Source organism: Ovis aries, chromosome 9 (genome assembly GCF_016772045.2).
Source record: "Ovis aries strain OAR_USU_Benz2616 breed Rambouillet chromosome 9, ARS-UI_Ramb_v3.0, whole genome shotgun sequence".
Classification (NCBI taxonomy): Eukaryota; Metazoa; Chordata; class Mammalia; order Artiodactyla; family Bovidae; genus Ovis; species Ovis aries.
Genome location: NC_056062.1, coordinates 86,075,014 through 86,102,212, shown reverse-complemented (window position 1 = coordinate 86,102,212; position 27,199 = coordinate 86,075,014). Strand labels below are relative to the sequence as shown.

Genomic DNA, 27,199 nt, shown 5'->3' with positions numbered 1-27,199 from the left:
TGGGAACCAGAGTACCAGGCTCCATAGTGTGAATAATTAACTGGCCTAACATTCAGGTAATCTAGATTATAATGCTACCTCCTTCCTCAAATCTTTTTGTAGCTTGTCAAGTCCACTATGTCCAATCAAATGGCTATCATTATATTGTACAAATATGAATGGGTTATCAGAACCCAGCTGAACTAGCTGTTTAATGCCAAGGAACAGCCACAAACAAGATTACTTTAATCAATTTATACTTGCGCATACTTTGGTCACATTTAAATGGCTAGTGTTAATTTAGACATGTCTAGGAAAATTTTTTGTGTGCCTGTAACAATCAAACTAGGGAGGCAGTAGTATCTAAGGAGAATAAAAAGAAACAGTTTTGAATTACTCCTTACTTATTCTTTGAATACATAAAGTTGATTTTTTTTCATTTTAAGAAATTATACCTGAATATATAGGCTGGGGTCCAGTAATGAGACATGCAAGGAGTCACACTCTGGTCGATACACAATCTTAGGCTAGTCAGCTAGTCAGTCAGCCAGGCGACTTTGAATGTGTGTGTCCCTTGTGACCCAGTATCAGTCACCTTTCATGTCAGGCTTCTTATCTGTCCACGGTATTGCTCCTGCTTCCGTCAATCTTACAGATGCTATCGTGTGAATAGAATGAACATGTGAAAATGATCCTTTAAGTGTGTGTGGAGATGTTTTGCTGTGATGCTATCACTTTTACCAGGAAGACACTCTGAGCTAATGTCTTCTTGTAGACTTCTTGTAGCCAGGGTAAAATGTAGTAGGCCAAAAAGAATGGTTTTAGAATTGAAATGTAAACATGAGCTAATGAGTAAATTTTCTGATATTTGGACAGTGTTGCTAGTCTCTCCCTGAACAAGTGGAATAAATAAATTGTGGTTCCTTTCATCATTAATAAACCAATATGCTTCTGCTTTGTAGTGGACTGTATCTTGAGGTTAAACATGGTCCTGTTTCCCCTATGTTTACAGGGCTGGCCTTTGCGGTTCTGTCATCCGTGCACCCGGTGTTTGGCTTGTATGGGTCTCTGTTTCCCGCCATCATTTACGCCATATTTGGAATGGGGCGTCATGTTGCCACAGGTAATAATTTCTGCCTATTCTTATGCTTCCCGTGTTACTAATGAAAAGGACTCAGAGTGATCATTTGTTAATGATAACATTTCCAACGCAATTCTCACTTTACTATTGAAAATATTAGGGCAAATATTATCAACAAATAATATCAGTAATGTGAATGTGAGAGTTGGACTATAAAGAAAGCTGAGCACCGAAGAATTGATGTTTTTGAACTGTGGTGTTGGAGAAGACTCTTGAGAGACCCTTGGACTGCAAGGAGATCCAACCAGTCCATCCTAAAGGAAATCAGTCCTGAATATTCATTAGAAGAACTGATGCTGAAGCTGAAACTCCAATACTTTGGCCACCTGATGTGAAGAGCTGACTCATTGGAAAGGACCCTGATGTTGGGAAAGATTGAGGGCGGGAGAAGTGGACGACAGAGGATGAGATGGTTGGATGGCATCATGGACTCGATGGAAATGAGTTTGAGTAAGCTCCAGCAGTTCGTGATGAACAGGGAGGCCTGGCGTGCTGCAGTCCATGGGGTTGCAAAGAGCTGGACATGCCTGAGCGACTGGACTGAACTGAATATCAGTAAATATTAGGATAAGATATTTAACTTTTTGTGTCCAATACATACTGTGACTTATTGCTATGTTCTTATGTAACCAAGGTTATTGTTAAAGATTCCATTCATTTTTAAGTTGTAAGAGAAGGGCAATGTTCTCAATTTACTGCTACTGCTACTGCTAAGTCACTTCAGTCGTGTCCGACTCTGTGTGACCCCATAGACGGCAGCCCACCAGGCTCTCCCGTCTCTGGGATTTTCCAGGCAAGAACACTGGAGTGGGTTGCTATTTCCTTCTCCAATGCATGAAAGTGAAAAGTGAAAGGGAAGTTGATCAGTCATATCTGACTCTTAGCGACCCCATGGACTGCAGCCCACCAGGCTCCTTCATCCATGGGATTTTCCAGGTAAGAGTACTGCAGTGGGGTGCCACAATGAAATGAAAATAAGCACACTGAGGAAAAGAAAAGACTGTATAAAACTTAGTCACTCAAATGTTAAAAATTATTTTCCACACATTTATATTGGATTAGGGCTTCCCTGTTGGCATGGTGGATAAGAATCCACCTGCCGATGTAGAGGACATGGGTTCAATCCCTGTTCTGGGAAGATTCCACATGCACCGCAACCCCTGAGCCCGCACTCTAGAGCCGTGAGCCACAACTCCTGAAGTCTGCGAGCCTACAGCCTCCCCAGCAAGAGAGAAGCCACTGCAGTAAGAAGCTCGCGCATGGCAACGAAGAGTAGCCCCTACTTGCCACAACTAGAGAGTTCCTGCACAAAGCAATGAAGACCCAGTGCAGCCAAAAAAAAAAAAAAAAAAGGATTATACAATCTTTTAGGTTTCTTCCAAGCTAGATTCTACATGCACTCTCATTAGTATACCTCTCCTGCCTAGCATTGCATTATCAAATAAAATGTGAATCACAAGTAATCTGATAATAGAGTAGGCTGGTTAAAAACAAAGATTTGGAAGTTAGATAGATCTGGGTGTGTGTCACATTTGTTCTTTGCTATCTGCATGACCTTGGGCAAAGTTTTAAAGATCTATTTACTGCTTTCTTGATAATAAAATGCCAAAAAAAATCATGATTGTAGTGAGCATTAGATGAGGTAATTGATGGGCAACTATCTAGTTTGTTACTTGCTACATAAAAATTAATAAAAGCTGTAATCATTACAGAAAAGTCGCTCAGTTGTGTCTGACTCTTTGCGACCCCATGGACAGTAGCCTACCAGGCTCCTTCATCCATGGTATTTTCCAGGCAAGAGTACTGGAGTGGGTTGCTGTTTCCTTCTCCAATGCATGAAGGTGAAAAGTGAAAGTGAAGTGGCTCAGTCCTGTCCACCTCTTTGTGACCCCATGGACTATATCCATGTAATTCTCCAGGCCAGAATACTGGAGTGGGTAGCCTTTCCCTTCTCCAGGAGATCGTCCCAACTCAGGAATCAAACTGGGGTCCCCTGCACTGCAGGCAGATTCTTTACCAACTGAGCTATGAGGGAAGCCCAGATTACAAGTGAGATATGGCTAAATCTGAAGCCCAAGCTTTTCCTCTTTTCAACCAGCTGCTCAAGGATGCAGTTTCCTTTTGTACTGATATAAAGGGGGAAAAGCACAATAATGATTTAGAAGTTCTTGAAGCCTATTCAAATTTTCCCACTCTCTAATTTCCTAACAATTTTCATTCTTCAAAACAGTTAACTATGTCACTAGCATGAAAAAGTAGATTCTTGTAGAGCTGACCTTGAAGCATTGCCTCTGTTAAACAAAGGATACATGAACATGGTAAAAAAAAATTTCCCAATAGACCATAATTACTTTACAAAGTCTAAAATACTTGATATACGTAAGTATGAGTTTACATAAACCACTTTATTTTCTAAGGAATCATTATAGACATTTTACCGGTGGCATTGCTGTGAAACTGCCATTTATATTACATTTTGTATTTAACAGATATTGTTAACAGCTAACAGTTAACAAATATTATTAACAGGAATCTTGTAGTCTACTAGGTTAATAATATATTCAAAATACATATAATTTACAGACTTGCCTGTAGACACCATGCAACACAATAAATGCTTAAGGCATTTTATTTCTTCATCTGTATCAATACTTCTCCAAAGGACAGAATCAGCTGGACCTTCTCATTTCTCTGTTTATCCTAAGAGATTTAGAATTCTTTCAAATAATATTAAAAGGTTAACACTGTGTATCTATTTATACTCAAGAAATATGCTGATTACTTTTTCTTTCCTGTGATCTTAAATTTAGGAACCAAGTGAATCTCACCTAAATTTCCTAAAAATATTTAGTATAGAGAACATATTTTTCTTTTAAATAATTTTGTTGTACTTTAGTAAGGAAGTGTGTGAAGCTTCCTACTTCCATTCTACTATTAAAAGACTGATGTTGCTTTCATAAAGAACAATCACTTTATCTGGGATTTTAACTCCAATTCAGGTAGTCAGAATGCAATAATGAGTTGGGAAATTCAATAATAAATTATGCTTGAGGTATGTTTAAAAGCAAATAACTTAAAAGCCAGACTATAAAGATACCAAATGTACTTTTTTTTTAACAATGTGATTTTTTTCTTATTTTAATTTAAAATACATATACATATATTTTCTTTTTTAATATAAATTTATTTATATTTTTTAAAGGTTAAATCATTGATTGCTTCTTATGACTTGCAAAAAAAATGTCTTAGAATAAAGAGGAAAAGAACAGAAACTTGGGTATCAATCCAGTGGAAGCAAAATTGTTCAAGATAACCCTTAAGTGACAATTTGTAAGATCTAATTATCTTCTAAAATTAGAGAAAAATATTTTTAAGAGAATAATCTGTTCAGCAACTTAGAGAAAAGATTAGGGAGATCGTCGAGGGTAGTCTTTAGAAGAAAAGTAAGCAAATATTTATTTACCAAATGGGGTAGGACTTGTGATAGATGATTTTTACATATGAACTCTCACTGAATCTCTACGCAAATTTTAACTAGATATTTATCATCATTTTACCACTAAGGAAGCTGAGTGAAGTTCGATAAGTTGACCAGGAATTTGAACTTAGGTTTGTCCAATCCTGAGGCCCTGCTACCCACGGTACTCTAAAACGACTAGATGGGTTTAGTGGTTGTGGCTCGGGTGGTAAAGATTTTGCCTGCCATGTGGTAGACCTGGGTTGGATCCCTGGATTGGGAAGACACCCGTGAGAAAGGAATGGCTACCCACTCCAGTATTCTTGCCTGGAGAATTCCATGGACAGAGGAGCCTGGCAGGCTACAGTCCGTGGGATCACAGAGAGTTGGACATGATTGAACGAGTAACACTTTCACTCACTTTCAAAGTTACCACTTGTAGGCTTCAAGCCTAGATAGGGTGAAAAGTTGACAAAGTGAGGGAAGGAGCAGAGGAGAAGTGGGGAGGAGATCAAGACGAAACCAGACCAATAAGAGAGAGAAGGTCAAATGTCATTCACAGCATCCTCATATAGTCACCACAGCCTCAACATCCTTGACTATCTGTCATCAGCTGTCTCAGAAACATTAAAGCAACAGCCTTTGAAAAGAGGCAGTACTTCCATAACCATGTTGGCACAGTGTATCCTGTACCCTTTTCTGGGAATCTCTCTCTCTAGAGACACATCTTGGGATGTGACTTTTTAGATGGCCTTTTCCTCTACCATTTCAATCCTTCTCTTCTTCCAGATCCTCAGAAAGGTAGGCCTAAACTTAAAAATTAACCCTAGATTGTCTTTGTTCTCAGTTCTCTAGTCGCTTGTTCTAGTGGCCTTCATACAAATCATTTTACTCTATGTCCTAGCCTTAAATGCCAAAAGACACACTTCTTTACTCTCAGGACTATCACACTTTGAGGAATTTTATTGTGACATATTTGGAAAAAATGTCTTATCAAGAACAGATTCTATGGCAGATATTCTTTTTTTGGTATTGCCTATCCTTGATAACAGAACCTTGTCTCTAATCATTAGATATATTTGTTCTTTGATGTGTTCTTAATTTAATAATTTATGATGAGAACAGTGATCATGGCAGTTGATAATTATTGATGATTTATTGAGAATGACTTAGCTTCCTGAGAGAACTATATTCAGTTTTCTTCCATTTTTATGTACCATCAACTCAGTGGAGCAGTTAATATTGAATAATAGAGCATTTTGGTTTTAATCTCATTATGAATTATTTTTTAGGTGCCATATGTTGTGATATGTGGCATATATATAAATATGTGTGTGTGTGTGTGTATAATTTTTTAGTTCCTAAGTGACGTCCAACTCTTCTGACTCCATGGACTGTAGCCCACCAGGTTCCTCTGTCCATGGGATTTTTCAGGCAAGAGTACTGGAATGCACTGCCATTTCCTTCTCCAGGTGATTACATGATTTCTTTTAAGTCTCATCACAACCCCATTGTGTGAGGAATGCTTTCTATGTTTAGATAAAGAGACTGAGATTCAGTGTGCTGGGATTTAAGGTGAGGTGTATTGGAGGCTACCATCATCATACTATTCTGAATCACAGCACATACTGCCTTCTCCTGTGAAACCAAGGGATTGCTTGTGTTGGGTTTTTACTGAGACCTTGTCTCTGTTTGAATTGGCTCTCTTGCTCTATGAGGCTGCATGCCATTTGTTGAGATGTCTACACCTTATGATGTAGACTCTTCTACAAAGTGTCAGTTATGATCTGGGGCAAACTAAGGTTTTTAGGTAGTGAGCTGGAATGTTTGCACAATGCTGCAATTTGTTTCTTTAATCCCAAATTGCTCCACCCTCTCTGTGGGAACTGGCATCCGCCTGCCGGTGTGGCTGCATTCTCAGACATGCTGTGCCAAGATAAGAGCATCAGAGCTCTTGGCAGAAAGAGAGGAACACGGTGAAAATGACCCTGCATTTCTGTGAGACCAGGACAATTCTTGGGAAATACCTTTGAACCATATCTAGGCATGGTAGACAGGAATGGTATATTTAACCATTTCATGGGCCACAGCATGTTGTTTCTGTGCCCTGAATAGAAAGATTCAGCCTGGCCTGGAAGGTCTGTGATGGAGCTATGTTGAATATGGGATTTGAGCCAAACAAGGAAAGACAAGAGTAGATTGTCTAAGTAGATTGGAGGAGCAAGCATTTCGGCAATGAGTCTCAGATTCAGCAAAGGGTCCCATTTTCCATATGAGCTTATTGAGGTGTTTATCATCTCTTTCATATTCTTCTCAAACGCTAGACTATAGGCATTATTACCCTCATTAAAAAAAAAAAAAAAAAAGCAGAGACATTACTTTGCCAACAACGATCCATATAGTCAAAGCTATGGTTTTTCCAGTAGTCATGTATGGATGTGAGAGTTGGACCACTGAGAAGGCTGAGTGCCGAAGAATAGATGCTTTTGAACTGTGGTGTTGGAGAAGAGTCTTGAGAGTCCCTTCTACTGCAAGGAGATCAAACCAGCCCATCCTAAAGGAAATCAACCCTGAAGTACTAATGCTAAAGCTGAAGCTCCACTACTTTGGCCACCTGATGCAAAGAGCCGACTCATTAGAAAAGACCCTGATGCTGGGAAAGATTGAAGGCAGGAGCAGAAGAGGACGACAGAGGATGAGATGGTTGGATGGCATCACTGACTCAATGGATATGAGTTTGAGTAAACTCTGGGAGATGGTGAAGGACAGTGAAGCCTGGCGTGCTGCAGTCCATGGGGCCACAAAGAGTTGGACACAACTGAGCAACTGAACAAGAGCCACAGCAACACCCTCACTTTATGGATGAGGCGATTTAGACTCAGAGTAATGTACTTTATGTTGCAATAGTGATAAATGGAGGAGCTGAATTCAAGTCCATACCAAGTCCATGAAAGTGAAAGTGAAGCCGCTCAGTCGTGTCCACTCTTTGCGACCCCATGGACTGTAGCCTACCAGGCTCCTCCCTCCATGGGATTTTCCAGGCAAGTGTACTGGAGTGGGTTGCCATTTCCTTCTCCAGGGGGTCTTCCCGACCCGGGGATCAAACCTGGGTCTCCCGCATTCCAGGCAGATGCTTTAACCTCTGAGCCACTAGTATCTTTATCCCTGTCCTGCATTCTCTATATAGATCTTCAGAGAGGCGGGAAAACATATGGCCTTAGGAGGGAATAGCAAGTAGATGGTGTGGCTGTATGCGCAAGAAATATGTGTATATAAAGGTGAGTTTCTGTTTATTCCATAGAGTGAAGGGTAGAGTAGTGGGAATGTAGAGGAGGGTCCTTCTAATAGATCTGGTTTGGTTTTACAAGATAGATTCACCTTTAATGGTGGAATACAATAATGTTTATTCAGTCTGATACTAACAGAGGATTCCCTTCCCTGTTTTAGGCACTTTTGCCTTGACATCCTTAATATCAGCTAATGCAGTGGAACGACTTGTCCCTCTGAGCAGTCAGAACCTCACCACACGCAGTAACACAAGTGTACTGGGATTATCTGACTTTGAGATGCAAAGGATCAGTGTTGCTGCAGCTGTTTCCTTTCTGGGTGGTGTGATTCAGGTAAGTATACCGAAATTTGTGAGTAAAGAAAGGGAGAGAGTGGCCAAGAAACGGAAATTGGTGCTTTATTAAATTAAACTTTTCTTCTCAATTGAATTTTTCTGCCAGTTTTATTGAGATAATTGGCCACAACACTGTATAAACTTAAGGTGTACAGCATAATTATTTGATATACATACATCATGAAATTTAAGTTTAATGAACATCCCTCTCCCTGGTAGCTCAGTTGGTAAAGAATTCACCTGCAATGTGGGAGACTTGGGTTCAATCCCTGGGTTGGGAAGATCCCCTGGAGAAGGGAAAGGCTACCCACTCCAGTATTCTGGCCTGGATAATTCCGTGGATTGTATAATCCCTGGGGTCACAAAGAGTCAGACAAGACTGAATGACTTTCACCTTCACTTACAGCAATGATGTGTTAATTTCAAAGTAAGGTAGAACCATTTAAAATATCAGTATCAGTTAGTATTTTTGCTGGGGAAACAAGCACTCAGTAAAAATTCTGGCAGTTTAAAAACCGAAACAATTTTTCTCTTTTCTCTGTAGCTTTTATTGTCCTCTATAGTAGGCACTTTTCCTTTTTTCCTTTTTCCAAGAACTTAAAGTGGTCTGGGATTACCTTTGGAAAATTTCCCAAGCTTTACTATTCTGAAGCAACCACTGAACAAGATTTCTGCCCCAGAGGACATGGGAATATACAGCTCCTTTGACAGTTACACAAGCATGGGATGACATAGCTGGGGGTATTTAGTGACATAGCCTTTTATTATTGTACTAGTACATTCTGGAAACACATAGTCTTAAGTCTTACAGGATGATAAGAACAACTGCAGGCCCAAATAAGAGATTCTCCACTTACTTTTGATTTTGTACTAGACATTTTTTTGCATCTTTTAAATAAAGGGATCATGAGTATAGAAAGGATTTAAGATGTTAACTAGTTTAACCTGCCTATTCAACAGATCATTCTTAACTCCTTCCAGAAAAATCATTTTTATTCTAGTATAATGCTGGGGGAGGACAATCTTAAGTTCCTTTAAATGATGTTTCACTGTTTCATAACCATTACAGACAAGAAGACATTACTGTTTAAATCTTTCCAGCTGTGCTTCCACCTAGTAAAGCAAAGATGCAATTCACTTAATAAAATTAGAATAAAAAAATAGAATTAAAATCCTTAAAATTATAAATTGAAAATTCCTCACATTAAAAATAGTAATTATATTCATTACCCTACTATGTGCTAAGCTCTGTTTTAAGCTTACTGCATGTATTCATGTATTCAACCTCTGTCAGTATTTTATGAAATAAATATTCTTCTTCCCATTTTACTGATGAAGATACTGAAAAGTAAAGCAACGTATTTAGGATCTCATAATTAGGAATTGGTAGGGTAGGAGTTGAATTCAAAAATACAGTTTCTTAAGTGCTATGCTGCAGAGCTTTTTAAACTAATACAGTGAAAGGAAGCAAGGAAACTCAGCTCACCTTTTCAAGCCAAACACCATGCTAGTGTCTCCCACACTTTATCTCCTTGACAGTAGCAGCAGCCATGTTTCAGGCATGATTTGTCTGGTGGGGCAATGTCCTTGGTTATATAACTGTGTGTCTGCTGTTCTTGAGACCTCAGGGTCTTTCTCATACCGCTTATATGGCACTGCTTGTACTTCTTTCAAGGCTCAGCTCAAAGATAATCATCTCAGAGAAATATTCATTGACATCTCTGGACTTCCTCTAAAAGACTTTGGATGTGACTTACATGTTAGGACTTCTAAATCTACCAGAAAATATTTTCCGGGTATTTGCCTCTCTACCTGGACTTAGTCTCTAGAACTGTTGAACTCTATAAGAGCTGGTACAGAATAAATGTGAGTTGAATCACTTGAATAAGAATAAAGTCAACAAAATGTTCGTCGCATTATCGTGTCAAATAAGCAAAATTAAACTGAGATTTTATTTTAGTGTCTTCTAATTTATCATTTTCTCTCTCCATCTCCCCCACCAGAAGATAAGGAATGGGTATATATCTGTTTAAATTGTAACACAATTCTTAATGAAAAAGGAGTAAAAAAAAATGTATTATAATTTTTTAGTTTGGTCGTCGATATTGTTGGATCCATCTAGCTAAAAGGTGAAGGCTTTTTCAGTGAAATCTCCCACCTCCTCTCACAACTATTCCCCAGCCAATGCCTGAAGAAAAATAAAAATACAGACACTCTTACAACTCCCCCACTCCTCTCTGTCTTTTAATAATCTCATGCTCCAATCATCCCATTTTAAAACTTAGTTGTTTTCTTTAGCTAGGGCAGAATTCCATTCCTCTAGCATGCACGCATAGTCACTAAGTTGTGTCTGGCTCTTTGGACTGTAGCCTGCCAGGCCTCTCTGTCTGTGGGATATTTCAGGCAAGAATACTGGAATGGGTTGCCACTTCCTGCTCTAGAGACAATGCCCGATTCAAGGATGCAGCCTGTATCTCCTGCATTGCAGGCAGATTCTTTAACCGCTGAGCCATCGGGGAAGCCCAGTGAAAGCGCAGAATGGAAGGCCAAAGAGTCAAATTGTTGTCCATCCCTTGCAGTTCTGATTCTCACTGCCTCTTACAGTAGAGGCTATTTTCTTTTCTACAAAAGTCTGAGAACTGAAAAGATTATGGTGCTGCCTTCAACCATGCAATTCCAAATAAAAAGAATTCTTAAGCAGTGAATTTCTAATCTCAGTTCAGTTCAGTCACTCAGTCGTGTCCGACTCTTTGCAACCCCATGAACTGCAGCATGCCAGGCCTCCCTGTCCATCACCATCTCCTGGAGTTCACTCAGACTCACGTCCATCGAGTCAGTGATGCCATCCAGCCATCTATTTCTCTGTCGTCCCCTTCTCCTCCTGCCCACAATCCCTCCCAGCATCAGAGTCTTTTCCAATGAGTCACCTCTTCCCATGAGGTGGCCAAAGTATTGGAGTTTCAGCTTCAGCATTATTCCTTCCAAAGAAATCCCAGGGCTGATCTCCTTCAGAATGGACTGGTTGGATCTCCTTGCAGTCCAAGGGACTCTCAAGAGTCTTCTCCAGCACCACAGTTCAAAAGCATCAATTCTTTGGTGCTCAGATTTCTTCACAGTCCAACTCTCACATCCATACATGACCACTGGAAAAACCACAGCCTTGACTAGATGGACCTTTCTTGGCAAAGTAATGTCTCTGCTTTTGAATATGCTATCTAGGTTGGTCCTAACTTTTCTTCCAAGGAGTAAGAGTCTTTTAATTTTATGGCTGCAGTCACCATCTGCAGTGACTTTGGAGCCCAGAAAAATAAAGTCTGAGACTGTTTCCACTGTTTCCCCATCTATTTCCCATGAAGTGAATTTCTAATCTATTCTGTAATAAAAAATAAAATATGAATTGTGCTGGTTTCCTAAACATAAGTTTACCTACTGAATGATCCACTATTTTTCTCAGATCTGTTATCCATTCCTGCTATGTCCAATGTAGGTGTTTTTGTCTCTTTTACTCTTGCTACTCCTCTCAGGAGGAAAAGGGGGTGACCGAGGACAGGATGGTTGGATGGCACCATTGACTCAGTGGCCATGAGTTTGAGCAAACTCCGGGAGATAGTGAAGGACAGCAAAGCCTGGCATGCTGCAGTCCATGAGGTCACAAAGAATCAGACATGACCGAGTGCCTGAACAACAACACCACCAACTGCTCTTATACTAACCTTTTAAACAGCCAGTTGTTTCACATAGTATCATCAGACTGACACTACCGAAGCACAGCTTGATTTCTGAGCCAGCGTGTGTGCAAGGTTGTTGTCATTGCTCAGTTCTTCCAGTGAGTATTCAGGGGTGATTTCCCTTAGGAAAGCGTGCAGCATACTTGTTTGCAAAATTAGGTGTTTAATAAAAATATGGAAGAGTGATGTCACTCACACTTGGAAAACTCTTATTTTCACTACATTTTGTTGTTATTGTTCAGTCACTCAGTCATGTCCGACTCGTTGCAACCCCATGGACTGCAGCATGCCACGCTTCCCTGTCCTTCATTACCTACCAGAGTTTGCTCAAACATATCTCCATTGAGTCAATGATGCCGTCCAACCATCTCATCCTCTGTTGCCCCCTTCTCCTCCTGCCTTCAGTCTTTCCCAGCATCAGGGAAAGCATCATTGTTTTTAAAGTGCTTTATACTCTGACTTCAAAATAGCTTGCTTTAATGTTATTACCACCTTTTGGCTAGTTGTGCTTCTGCTCAACTAACAATGCTGTGTCTTCCATACATAATCTATGCTATCCTGCTTTATATGTGAATTCATCCCTCTTTCTGGAATGCTTTCTAATAGCCTCTTTCTTCTTGGATTCCTAAAAGGTCAAGATATAATTATATTCCTGTCTAGCAGTATTGCATTCTCCTTCTGAAAAACCAGGGGCACAGTTTCTATTCCTCTCTTTTATCTGTGTGCAGGTTTGTCTTGGTGTGGGTATCTGCACACATCATGTCCCTGAAACCCAGCTGCCTGGAGCTTCTCCTAGAGTCCCTCTTTTCCCCTGTCCCTAAGTATGTGGAACTTGGGAACTCATATTGAACAAGGCATGCATGTTGGAGAAATGCAGACTTACTTGAGGTTTCTGTGAGAGAGATAGAGGAGGTTTTTTTCTCTTTTTCTTTTTTTAACAAATTTCTTGAATTAGAATTTTTTTTAAGTTGCAAAGATAGTACACAGTTGCCACATATCCTACCCACCCACAACTTCCCCTATTATTGATATCTACATTAGTCACAACTAATGTATCAGATTATATGTACTGCTTTTAAGTAAAGTTCATATATTGTAATCAGATTTCCTTAGATTTTACCTGATGTTGTTTTCCGTTCCAGAATCCCAGCTGGTATACCACTTTACATTTAGTTGTCTTGTCTCCTGGTAGGGTCCTCTTAGCTGTTAAAATGTCTGAGACTTTTCTTGTTTGTGATCATCTTGACAGTTTTGAGGACTATTGGTCAATAGTCTCTAGAATGTCCCTTAACTGGGACAATTTGTCTGATGTTTTTCTCATGATTAAATTGGAGTTGTAGGTTTTGGAGAGGAAAATGAGAAAGAGAGAGTGATATTCTCATCACATCTTATTAAGAGTACAGACTCAACTTAACTTACCACTCTGAATGTTAACCTGGATCACCAGGCTGGACTAGTGTTAGTTTGTCAGATTTCTTCAAATTAGTCTATTTTCCACTTTTCAAACTGCAGTTTTTGGAAAGAAGTCCATATGCATAGCCTACTCTTAAGATATGGGAGTTATGTTAAAGAAAAGTTAAGATAAAGAGTGGGGAGTATCTACATAAATTACTAGAATTCTTCTGAACAGGAGTTTTCTAACTCTCTCATTTTAAAATGTAATCAATCATTTATACCAGTATGGACTCAGGGTTATTTATTTTATCCTTTGGGTTATAGTTCAATACTGCTTTATTTATGTTGTTCTTCACATTGTGCTGGCTTTGAGCATTGGGAGCTTTTTTCAGTTGGCTTTTATGTCCTTCCTTGATATGCTCGCATGTATTTATTTATTTGTTAGTTATTTTTGGAGCTCTTTTTTACTTTCTGGCACTACAGGATGATCCATGCTCATAGTATATATTTCCTACCCTAGTCATAGAATCAGTCATTTTTCGAAGGAGATCTGATTTCTTTTATTGGAGAATGCTGTTAGAAATTAAGATTTATGTGCTAGTGTGCTCTTTGCCACAGAAGTGTTGTTACTTCTAAGCTGACACAAGCAAGGAAATACATATGTATCAGCCAATAGGCTTCCTTGGTGGCTCAGATGGCAAAGAATCTGCCTGTAATTCAGGAGACCTGGGCTCAATCCCTGGGTCAGGAAGATCCCCTGGAGAAGGGAATGGCTACCCACTGCTGTATTCTTGCCTGAAGAATTCCATGGATAGAGGAGCCTGGGGGGCTACAATCCATAGGGTTATAAAGAGTCAGACATGACTGAATGGCTAACACTTTCACTTCATGTCAACCTATGTATGTAAACATATCTCTCTAATTTCTAAATATATCCATCTATATCTGTGTTAAACATGATTTCCTACTGTCTGCAATTCTTATCCCTTCCATACTGATCATTCTAACCTTCTCCCCTTGCTTGCTATAGATTTCTTCAATAGTGAAAAATCTGCTCACACCATCTACTATCCATTTACTTCATTTTTCAGTCCCAGTGTATACTTATAGTGGTTTCAGAATTACTAACCTCTACACCTATCGGAATTAACTTTATCTACTCAAGGACAGCATCTTTATTACCTTTGGTTTTACATACTTTGGGCTTCCCTGGTGGCTCAGCTGGTGAAGAATCCGCCTGCAATGTGGGAGACCTGGCTTCAATCCCTGGGTTGAGAATATCCCCTAGAGAAGGGAACAGCTACCCACTCCAATATTCTGGCCTGGAGAATTCCATGGACTGTATAGTGTATGGGGTCACAAAGAGTCAGACACAACTGAGCAAATTTCACTTTCACTTTACATACTTCATTCATTTTCAGAGTTATTCATGTGAGCACATTTTTTGCATCTCTTTCAGTGAGGATTTTTCATACCTTTCAGTTCAGTTCAGTTCAGTCGCTCAGTCATGTCTGACTCTTTGCGACCCCATGAATCACAGCACGCCAGGCCTCCCTGTCCATTACCAACTCCCAGAGTCCACTCAGACTCACGTCCATCGAGTCAGTGATGCCATCCAGCCATCTCATCCTCGGTCATCCCCTTCTCCTCATGCCCCCATCCCTCCTAGCATCAGAGTCTTTTCCAATGAGTCAACTCTTCACATGAGGTGGCCAAAGTACTGGAGTTTCAGCTTTAGCATCATTCCTTCCAAAGAAATCCCAGAGCTGATCTCCTTCAGAATGGACTGGTTGGATCTCCTTGCAGTCCAAGGGACTCTCAAGAGTCTTCTCAAACACAACAGTTCAAAAGCATCAATTCTTCAGCCCTCAGCCTTCTTCACAGTCCAACTCTCACATCCATACATGACCACAGGAAAACCATAGCCTTGACTAGATGGACCTTAGTGGGCAAAGTAATGTCTCTGCCTTTTTTTTTTTTAATAAGCCTCACAGGATTTTAATATTTATTTTCTGAATTATTTATTCTATAACCATTCTAGTCATTGCCCAAATGTTAAGTTCATATACTTTCAGGTTTCAATAAATAAAATATCACAGAGGACATTTAAAATATTTTATGGTTTTATCATGGGAAGAATGTGGAGAGAAGGATTCCACAATGCCAACCAAACACTGTAGGATGTGAAATATTTTTAAAGCATATAGGATAGGAAATTATTAAAAAAAGAAAGTGAAGTCACTCAGTCGTGTCCAACTCCTTGCAACCCCATGAACTGCAGCCCACCAGGTTCCTCCATCCATGGGATTCTCCAGGCAAGAATACTGGAGTGGGTTGCCATTTCCTTCTCCAGGAAATTAGTAAACAAGTATACAAAAATTTAGTAGAAAATAGAAAGGATTAAAGCTATTAATGTAAATTAATATGTGAAGGTCAAGTCAGGACCACCCCTGAATATCACTCACAGAAATTTCTGCATCCCTTATGCAACAACTCCTAGGTGGCACATAATTCCAAAGAAAGAAAAGATGAGAAAAGAAAGAAAAAAGTTACTTATTAAAAAAAAAAATAAGAAATGTCTCTGCTTTTGAATATACTATCTAGGTTGGTCATAACTTTTCTTCCAAGGAGTAAGAGTCTTTTAATTTCATGGCTGCAGTCACCATCTGCAGTGATTTTGGAGCCCCCCAAAATAAAGTCTGACACTGTTTCCACTGTTTCCCCATCTATTTCCCATGAAGTGATTGGACTAGATGCCATGATCTTTGTTTTCTGAATGTTGAGCTTTAAGCCAACTTTTTTGCTCTTCTCTTTCACTTTCAAGAGACTTTTTAGTTCCTCTTCACTTTCTGCCATAAAGGTGGTGTCATCTGCATATCTGAGGTTATTGATATTTCTCCCAGCAATCTTGATTCCAGCTTGTGTTTCTTCCAGTCCAGCGTTTCTCATGATGCACTCTGCATAGAAGTTAAATAAGCAGGGTGACAATATACAGTCTTGATGTACTCCTTTTCTTATTTGGAACCAGTCTGTTGTTCCATGTCCAGTTGTAACTGTTGCTTCCTCAGGAGGTTTCTCAAGAGGCAGGTCAGGTGGTCTGGTATTCCCATCTCTTTCAGAATTTTCCACAGTTTCTTGTGATCCACACAGTCAAAGGCTTTGGCATAGTCAATAAAGCAGAAATAGATGTTTTTCTGGAACTCTCTTGCTTTTTCGATGATCCAGAGGATGTTGGCAATTTGATCTCTGGTTCCTCTGACTTTTCTAAAACCAGCTTGAACATCAGGGAGTTCACGGTTCACGTATTGCTGAAGCCTGTCTTGGAGAATTTTGAGCATTACTTTACTAGCATGTGAGATGAATGCAATTGTGCGGTAGTTTGAGCATTCTTTGGCATTGCCTTTCTTTGGAATTGGAATGAAAAAAGTCTATATATTGTATGAGTCCATTTAAATGCTACTTAGAAAAGGCAAACGTAAAAAGATAGTAAATGCAGCTTTGGTTGTCAGATTCTTTTTCACATTCTGCAATCTACCCTGGGACCTCCCAACCTCCAAATAATTTTCTAAAAATTTCATACACGTTAAGATTCATGGATTTTGATAAATGCTTACTATCATGTGGAACCTCCCCTGGTGGCTCAGAGGTTAAAGCATCTGCCTGCAATGCGGGAGACCTGGGTTCGATCCCTGGGTCGGGAAGATCCCCTGGAGAAGGAAATGGCAACCCACTCTAGTATTCTTGCCTGGAGAATCCCATGGATGGAGAAGCCTGGTGGGCTACAGTTCAGGGGGTCGCAAAGAGTCGGACATGACTGAGCAACTTAACTAACTTAACTACTATCCTGTATCTACCATTACAGTACTGTACAGAGTAGTTTCACCATTCTAAAACATTCCCTGTGTTTCACCGAGGACATTCTCCAAGCCCCCGGAAACTACTGATCCGCTTACTGTCTCTTTAGTTTTGCCTTTTCTAGAATGTCGTATAATGGAATCATGCAATATGTAGCTTTTCTAGACCATCTTCGTTCACTTACAGTATTAAGATTCATTATTCATTCAAGTCATTGCATGACTTGATAGGCCATTTCTTTTTATTACTGAATAGTATGGAGGAGGGCTTTATCTTCTGAATTCCACAGCACATAAGTTCACACAACACAACTTCATAGTTATCCTTTTGACATTGTTTCTCTAGTTCTCTGGCCACACAGGGGTTTTTTCCCTGCTGTATTCCTGTGGAGTGCTCAGTTGTTCTCCTGTTGTTTCGTTGCTAAGTCATGTCGAACTCTTGTGGGCTCATGAACCATCGCCCTCTCATTTCTTTCTGTCCATGGGATTTCCCAGGTGAGAATACTGGAGTGGGTTGCCATTTCCTTCTGCAGGGGATCTTCCTAACCCAGGGATTAAACCCATGTCTCCTGCAATGGATTCAGGAAGGTTCTTTACCACTGAACCACAGGGAAAGCCAACTGATCTATTATCAGGAGCAGTTTAGCTCTCTTCCCCAAGTTTGCGTGCAATGCTCAGTAGAGAACAAAGGGCTTTTCGAGTTCTAGCTCCCACTCAACTTCTTGGTCTCTACCTTCCTAGTGACAGCTACACTGCAGTTTTTACACTCCTGGTTAACAATACCTACTCCTAACATCAACACTTTGCCTCACTTTATAAGGTCTGTCGAAATATGAACTGTATCTTTATCTCTGTATTCTGCAACAACATTGTGTCTTGCCCCAGTAGGTATTTGATAAATATGCATTGCACAAACAAATAAATGATTTGGTATAATATAATTTTACAGACTGCAAACCGATAAAACCTGAAATGCAGGCAGTATTCCACCCACTCGGTCAGTGTAGTTGTTTGCTATGCACTCTTTTCTTTTTTCACTACTTGAAGGCCTCTTGCAAAAAATGGTTTGAGATCTGAGATACATTCAATTTATATAGAACACATGGTGTTTATAAGAGCATTACCAAATAGTATCATGCTAGTGAACCTTGGTAATGTGTGTCAGAGGTTTTCACCATTAGCCCAGAATATCAACATTAGTACAAACAGCTGCAATATATTGTATGAAATTAATTTTCTCATAAACTGTTGCATGGGCAAATTTTGAGAGTTGGCTAGCCAGATTATAATTATTATCATCCCCATTATTAGTAAAAGTTGATGTGGCTGTTTATTGTCATTAACCTAATGTTTTTTGACATTGTCATAAAATTTAAGTATTAGGCCTCCAAGCAATCCTCATTTTACATACTTAAGTTCCAGGATACTCTCGGAAACTACAGTTCCATCTGTGGATACCTCTTACAAAGCCTGTGTGTTATCGGTTCTTGCTGCTTCAACTTGTGTCCCTCAGCCTCTGTATACTAGAGCCCTAATTTTGATGTTAATACACTGTTGAAATATGGGTGGTGAGAAAAGAGATGTTCTTAAATTTCTCCTTCTTCTTTTCCTCTTCCTATCCCTCTTTTTTTCTTCTTAAAATGTCTGCCCTTGTGTTGGGTTATGGAGAATGTTGTCATCCAGAAGAAAGTAATTTCTCTTTAGTTAAATCTCACATGTTTGCAATCATCCTTCACATACACAATGTTTTATATCAGAAAGGAGGTCTTAAGGGGCTTGGTGAACTTTTAAGAGTCAAGAAGTCTCCATTTTAGGAATTTATCCATTACTGGGAAGGTTTTTTCTAAAGCATAAACATGTGTACAAGAAGAGTATTACAAAAATACACGTGGTCTTTGGATAAGTTTTACAGGAGATTACTGCAAACTTTTTGGTTTATATTGTGAGATAGGTACACATATTTTCAAGATTTGAAATGGCTGAGCTCTTTATGTTTTGAACTTTTCCTATATCTTTCTATTTGTAGCAATCTGGTTGTGGAAATGACAAAGAAGTTTTTACTAGAAGATAGTGGTTAGCTGGAAGTGGTTGGTGTATCACTTCAGGTTAGGTGACCTTTGTTTCTCAGTCATGAGGAAATACTAACCCCTCTTAGTAGGTGCTGGGTAGGAAACAAATAAAAACCAGAATGTAAAATGGTGATGATATATACACGTCCTCTCAAAGGAGTTTGCTTCTCAAAACAAATGAAAATAAGGTTTCTTCGCATACAGATAAGAACTTTCTGACATTCCACATATGTGTAAAGTTCCATGTAGGCAAGCAGGTTTCCAATTTCAAAGATTTGGATCACTTGTATGCTGCATTTCAGTGAAATGAAAACTCAACTCTCAATAATATTTTTTTTTCCTAATTTTACCTCAATAATATGCTAGTTTCATCCTCATGGCCTGTAAGAATTAGTGTCATAATGTGGAGCTAACTAATAGAAAGATACATGGAAAAAATTGGTTCCATATTTTTCTTAACTGTGTTTTTAGGATCAAAATCAAAAGACTATGAATCAGTGTGTTCCACTTGTACCTACACCATTGATTGATTGGATATTTCCCTTGGGACATTTCTATTCGACAAACTGACACAATTTCTGGAAAAAAAAACTGTTGGTAATAGAAGCTGTTGCTCTGGTTCCATTTCTTGGTGAAAGAATTGCCTGATTTCTATGTTGGCAACCTGTACTGCTTTCTTTATTACATAGTGAATAAAAGGGGGTTGCAAAAATGCAATCAATTCAAATACATTTCTTTCTGCACTGATAAATTCTTTCATGCTCTCTTGAGTTGGAAAATACGGTGTGGCTTTTTTACATTTCCAAATCTAGTGGCTAGTTTTCCATGCTATGTAAATATATATGGCACCTTATGACATTCCAGGTACAATACACATGTTGCATATTTTATGGGTTTCAAAACTCTTTCATATGTTATTTCACATTCTCAACAATTCTGAAAAATCAATAGAGCAAACATCATTCTCATTTTTTATAGACGATGAAGTGAAGCTTGGAAAATTTTAACAGATATTCTATAGGCAGAAAACTAGTATATGGTAAAGTTAGAAATTAAGTTTTCAGACTTGAGCCCAGAAAACTCCATCCTAAATACAAGTTTAGAGTATTATTGTTTTTGGTCAAGGGGCATTGTGATGTGAAGGAAATGATATATTTTGCAGTGTATGCTCTGGGAGTATTTAGCACTTTATACTTCTCATTTTTATTACTATGTCATCTTGATAGAAGGAAATTTCATTGCTATTCTTTTCCTTGATTTCTTTAATACTTAATCTTATTTTGCAACAAGAATTTTAAGACCTGACCTAAATATTATAATTAACACATTAAGAAGATATATCAGCATAACCCACTTTGTATTCCCTTTTTCAATGTGAATACTCATGAATATAATTTAATGTTACTTTCAAAATGGCAAATTTCTATGACAGTTTACATGGATATAGTGGATGTAGTCAGAGAGTGGGCCATCTCCTCAGAGTTCTTTTTCTTCACTGATCATTGCAGTGTTAACAGTGAGAAAAGAGATTTGATTTTTGCTGTCATGTTTTGCTCAGTAGAACTCAATGCACAGACTTCTGCTTAGATGAGATGATTTTGTATGGTCATGAAACAGTTTTGCAACGGAGCATAATGTTATGAGCAGAAAAGAAAAGTTTATCGAAAATGACTTTCCTATTGATTCCTGCGTTTCTTAAGGCATATGCCTTAAACCTATCTTTGTCTTTTCCTCTTCTTCATAAACACTGATGTCTTCTTATTAATATTGGTCCTTTATAGCTACTTAACAGAATATCTCATCAAAACAGTATGTTTCCATTTCTTAGAACCTGGCAGAAACTCAAGAAATGGACTTTTCTCCTCAATGCTTTTGAAATTTTAAGCCTATTGGGTATAAAGTCATGAATTATGTCCTTTGGACTTAAAAAAAAATTGTAGATAATGCAGGTTTTATTTTTCACCCACAGACTCCCATATATTAACTGATTTGAACATATTTCCTTTCTTGTAACATGCATTATTAGGAAAATAGGAAAAAAATCAATGTTTAAAAAATAACTTTTAAAAAATCAATGTTTAAAAAATAACTTTAATCAAAAGACTTGTAATTGTACCCCAAAACATTTGGAAAGTCTTGGGACCTACTAATGTTCTAAAGAAAACCAATCTGTTGAATGAATCAAATTTAAGGAGCACATTTCACATCATTTCTCTGTGTCTGTGTGTTGAAAATGAAAATGTGTCAGATATGAAACCCTCTAGGACACCTGGGAAGTTTCACCTTTCTTTGTCCTCTTAGGTGGCCATGTTTGTGCTCCAACTGGGCAGTGCCACATTCCTGATTACAGAGCCTGTGGTCAGTGCAATGACAACTGGGGCTGCCACCCATGTCGTGACTTCACAAGCTAAGTATCTCTTGGGAATGAAAATGCCACATATATCTGGACCACTTGGATTCTTTTATGTGAGTTTTCCCCTGTATCTTTGTTCATATGTATATTTGGGCATGTGTGTTTCACATAGTAAAATTTGGTTAATTATGATGCTGAGATTTTTTTCAATTTTAAAGCAACTTGGGTTTAAATAAAATATTTTAGGATATTTAAATGTGACTGAGGGCATAAAACCAGTTTATGAGTGAAACCTACTAATTAGGGAGCAATTCTTTGTAACAATTAAACAGTACAATTTGGGAACATGGTCAAAAAAATATAGCTTGATTTTTTTTTGTTGCTAACTGTTAATGGAAGCCATGTATCAGGCTTGTGACCCAGTGTAACAACAGTACACCCTACCACATTCTTTCAGTATAGTGAACACAGGTATAGATCATATCAGTTCAGTTCAGTCACTCAGTCCTTTCCCCCTCTTTGCGATCCCATGGACTGCAGCATGCCAGGCCTCCCTGTCCATCACCAGCTCCCAGAGCTTGATCAAACTCATGTCCATCCAGTCAGTGATGCCATCCAGCCATCTCATCCCCTGGGATCCCCTTCTCCTCCCGCCCTCAATCTTTCCCAGCATCAGGGTCTTTTCTAATGAGTCAGTTCTTCACATCAGGTGGCCAAAGTATTAGAGTTTCAGCTTCAGCATCAGTCCTTCCAATGAATATTCAAGACTGATTTTCTCCAGGATGGACTGGTTGGATCTCCGTGCAGTCCAAGAGACTCTCAAGGGTCTTCTTCAACACCACAGTTCAAAAGCATCAATTCTTTGGCACTCAGCTTTCTTTCTAGTCCAACTCTCACATCCATACATGACTACTGGAAAAACCATAGCTTTGACTAGAGGACCTTTGTTGGCAAAGTAATGTCTCTGCTTTTTAATATGCTGTCCAGGTTGGTCATAGCTTTCCTTCCAAGAGCAGCATCTTTTAATTTCATGGCTGCAGTCACCATCTGGAGTGATTCTAGAGCCCTCCAAAATAAAGTCTGTTACTGTTTCCATTGTTTCCCATCTATTTGCCAAGAAGTGATGGAACTGGTTACCATGATCTTAGTTTTTTGAATGTTGAATTTTCAGCCAACTTTTTCACTCTCTTCTTTCACTTTCATTAAGAGGCTTTTCAGTTCCTCTTCACTTTCTACCATAAGGGTAGTGTCATCTCCTTATCTGAGGTTACTGATATTTCTCCTGGCAATCTTGATTTCAACTTGTGCTCCATCCAGCCTGGCATTTTACATGATGTAGTCTGCATAGAAGTTAAATAAGCAGGGTGACAATATGCAGCCTTGATGTACTCCTTTCCTGATTTGGAACCAGTCTGTTTTCCCATGTTCCGTTCTAAATGTTGTTTCTTGACCTGCATACAGATTTCTCAGGAGGCAGGTAAGTGGTCTGGTATTCCCACCTCTTTAAGAATTTTCCACGGGTTGTTGTTACCTTCACAGTCAAAGGCTTTAGTGTAGTCAATGAAGCAGAAGTAGATGTTTTTCTGGAATTCTCTTGCATTTTCTATGATCCAATGGATATTGGCAATTTGATCCCTGGCTCTTCTACTTTTTCTAAATCAAGCCTTGAACATCTGGAATTTCTCAGTTTACATACTGTTGAAGTCTTGCTTGGACAAAAGAGTCTGAAATGCAGTACTTGGGTGCAATCTTAAAAACGACTGATCTCTGTTCATTCCCAAGGCAAACTATTCAATATCACAATAATCCAAGCCTATGCCCCAACCATTAATGCTGAAGAAGCTGAAGTTGAATGGTTCTATGAAAACCTACAAGACTTTCTAGAACTAACACCCAAAAAGCATGTCCTTTTCATTACAGGGGACTGGAATAGAAAATAGGAAGTCAAGAGATACCTGGAGTAACAGGCAAATTTGGCCTTCGAGTACAAAATGAAGCAAGGCAAAGGCTAACAGAGTTTTGCCAAGAGAACACATTGCTCATAGCAAATACCCTCTTCCAACAACACAAGAGAAGACTCTACACATGGACATCACCGATGGTCAATACCGAAATCAGATTGATTATATTCTTTTGCAGCCAAAAATGGAGACGTTCTATACAGTCAGCAAAAACAAGACCAGGAGCTGACTATGGCTCAGATCGTGAACTCCTTATTGCCAAATTCAGATTTGAGTTGAAGAAAGTAGGGGAAACCACTAGACCATTTTCAGGTATGACCTAAATAAAATCCCTTACGATTATACAGTGGAAGTGACAAATAGATTCAAGGGATTAGACCTGATAGATTGCTTGAAGAACTATGGATGAAGATTCGTAATGTACAGTAGGCAGTGATCAAACCATCTCCAAGAAAAAGAAATGCAAAAAGGCAAAATGTTTGTCTGAGGAGGACTTAGAAATAGCTGAGAAAAGAAGACTATTGAAAAGCAAAGGAGAAAAGGAAAGATACATCCATCTGAATGCAGAGTTCCAAACAATAGCAAGGAGGTATAAGAAAGCCTTCCTCGGTAATCAATGCAAAGAAATAGAAGGAAACAATACAATGGGAAAGACTAAAGATCTCTTCAAGAAAATTAGAACACTTCATGCAAAAAGGAGCACAATAAAAGACAGACATGGTATGGACCTAACAGAAGCAGAAGATATTAAGAAAAGGTGGCAAGAGTACACAGAACTACATAAAAAAGATCTTAATGACCCAGATCAAATCAGAGGCCTGGTCAAAACCAGGGGTTGGAGCCTAAATAGCAGACAACCAGTTATTAAAAGTCACTTGAACTTGAGAGAGGAACATGTTTCCAGTTTCAACATATCATCCTAATAATTCTCCATTGTATCTGGTTTCTTTCTGAAGCTATGCTAAAATCTGTGACTACTCAGGAAGTCACATCCTATTGGAATTTTACAAGGAAATCAGTGTCTTGTTAACGAAGTTGAGTGCAACCAGGCTTCATTTTATTTAATTTTGTATTGTAGAGAAAGAGAAGTATCTTTCCTTCTACCTTTGAGGAGCTGAGGCCCCTATAGAAGAAGACAAATTAACAAAGAAAAACAAACAGATTTATTAGCATGTGTACTACCTTAGCATCTCAGTGTTAAAGAAGCCATCCGTCAATGCAGGAGATACGGGTTTGATCCCTGGGTGGGGAAGATCCTCTGGAGAAGGAAATGGCACCCCACTCCTAGTATTCTTGGCTGAAGAATCCCATGGACAGAAGAGCCTGGTGGGCCACGGTTCATGGGGTCGCAAGAGTCAGAATTGACTGAGCAGCTAAACACAGACACACAAACTTGTTTCATATGTACATGGGAGAAACTCTGGGATTAGTAACTTGTATTGCTTCCCATCCTGCTCATAGCACCAACTGCCCCGCTGTTTACACTGTCCACACAGTTCCTGAACCCAGGGTGGGCAAGGTGCGCGCTAAGAAGCTGGCAGGAAATGCGAGGAGCCGCAGCAACTAGAGACAGGTTTATTCTCTTCTGGAGGGCATAGCACCCATTCTATTCAGTTCAGTGGCTCAGTCGTGTCCGACTCTTTGCCACCCCATGAATTACAGCATGCCAGGCCTCCCTGTCCATCACCAACTCCCAGAGTTCACCCATACTCATGTCCATCGAGTCGGTGATGCCATCCAGCCATCTTATCCTCTGTCGTCCATCCCCTCTTCCTCCTGCCCCCAGTCCCTCCCAGCATCAGGGTCCTTTCCACTGAGTCAACTCTTCCCATGAGGTGGCCAAAGTATTGGAGTTTCAGCTTTAGCATCATTCCTTCCAAAGAACACCCAGGACTGATCTCTTGCAGCAGACGTAACACAAGATGACGCCCACAACCTTCCTCCTGGCTGACGCAGCAGTCTAGCAGCATTCACATGCATTCTCTCCTCTCATGGCTGATGCAGCGGACACAGCTGTGAGGCAGCCGCAGTCCCTCCCACTTCCGGGTGGGGCTCCTTGGTCCCTGTAGCAGGGCGGGAGAGCTGGTGACGCATGTGCAGGGCTGTACCTTCTCAGCAGTACTTCAGTTCAGTTCAGTTCAGTTCAGTTGCTGAGTCGTGTCCGACTCTTTGTAACCCCATGAACTGCAGCACGCCAGGCTTCCCTGTCCATCACCAACTCCTGGAGTTCACTCAGACTCATGTCCATCGATGATGGACATCGATGATGGACATCAATGATGGACAGTGATGCCATCCAGCCATCTCATCCTCTGTCGTCCCCATCTCCTCCTGCCCCCAATCCCTCCCAGCATCAGAGTCTTTTCCAATGAGTCAACTCTTCCCATGAGGTGGCCAAGTACTGGAGCTTCAGCTTTAGTGTCATCCCTTCCAGGGAAATCCCAGGGCTGATCTCCTTCAGAATGGACTGGTTGGATCTCCTTGCAGTCCAAGAGACTCTCAAGAGTCTTCTCCATCACCACAGTTCAAAAACATCAATTCTTTGGTGCTCAGCTTTCTTCACAGTCCAACTCTCACATTCATACATGACCACTGGAAAAACCATAGCCTTGACTAGACAGACCTTAGTCGGCAAAGTAATGTCTCTGCTTTTGAATATGCTATCTAGGTTGGTCATAACTTTCCTTCCAAGGAGTAAGCGTCTTTTAATTTCATGGCTGCAGTCACCATCTGCAGTGATTTTGGAGCCCCCCAAAATAAAAGTCTGACACTGTTTCCACTGTTTCCCCATCTATTTCCCATGAAGTGATTGGACCAGATGCCATGATCTTCATTTTTTGAATGTTGAGCTTTAAGCCAACTTTTTCACTCTCCTCTTTCACTTTCATCAAGAGGCTTTTAGTTCCTCTTCACTTTCTGCCATAAGAGTGGTGTCATCTGCATATCTGAGGTTATTGATATTTCTCCCAGCAATCTTGAGTCCAGCTTGTGCTGCTTCCAGCCCAGCGTTTCTCATGATGTACTCTGCATAGAAGTTAAATAAGCAAGTCACCACCAAATGTGGGTTGAGAGAGCCTGACCGCCATCTTGGCTAATTTGCTCTTTCCCTACATAACTCATAAGAAGTGGCTAGGGGGTGGGCTTAAATGACGTAATTCCAAGCTCCAGATAAAACAAAAGCAGACCAAAGCAGCTGTGCGTTATCGAGTGACTGGCTAAGCTACAACTTTTAGTGACAGCAGGTCTGTGCCAGCAGAAGCCCATCAGCACTAGATTGCCTTGACCTCCTGGCTGCGAACAGCATGCTTATCTGTGCATGAACTACAGGTAAAGAAATACATGCAGGTTACAAACTGGTAACATCAGTCATGTTCACGTTACACAAATAGTCATTCCTCTTTTCTCTGGCTGTGTTGGAAGAATCTGGGTAGCCTGATATGAGAACAACATTTGACCTTTCAGCTTATTTCTCTGGTGGCAATGCATATAAAATGCTACATTGAAGTGTTTTGTGTATGATTTTTTTTTTTTTTTACATTTCTTGGAAGGTAAACTGCAAGCTACATTTTCATCACTTAGTAGATCAGACATTGTAATGTGACTTTTGGGGGTGGGGGTCTTTTGTAAGTTCTTATACTGA

The 27,199-nt window shown here is 39.7% G+C and overlaps 1 protein-coding gene across 13 annotated transcripts in view; it reads left to right on the top strand.

The window, feature by feature from the left end:
- The window catches only part of SLC26A7 (solute carrier family 26 member 7), a 215,392-nt gene that overhangs the window by 87,292 nt on the left and 100,901 nt on the right, over positions 1–27,199 (top strand). For 10 of the 13 annotated variants that reach the window (XR_006060883.2, XR_006060884.1, XM_042254498.2 and 7 more), the window contains 3 exons: positions 992–1,102; positions 8,025–8,197; positions 21,547–21,711. Coding sequence is in view for 11 of the 13 variants with exons in the window: in XM_042254498.2 (XP_042110432.1) it covers positions 992–1,102; positions 8,025–8,197; positions 21,547–21,711 (449 nt within the window). In the remaining 2 variants the exon portion in view is untranslated. The remainder of the gene's footprint in view (positions 1–991; positions 1,103–8,024; positions 8,198–21,546; positions 21,712–27,199) is intronic. The other 3 variants (XM_042254501.1, XM_060393523.1, XM_042254503.1) reach the window with 2 other exon arrangements.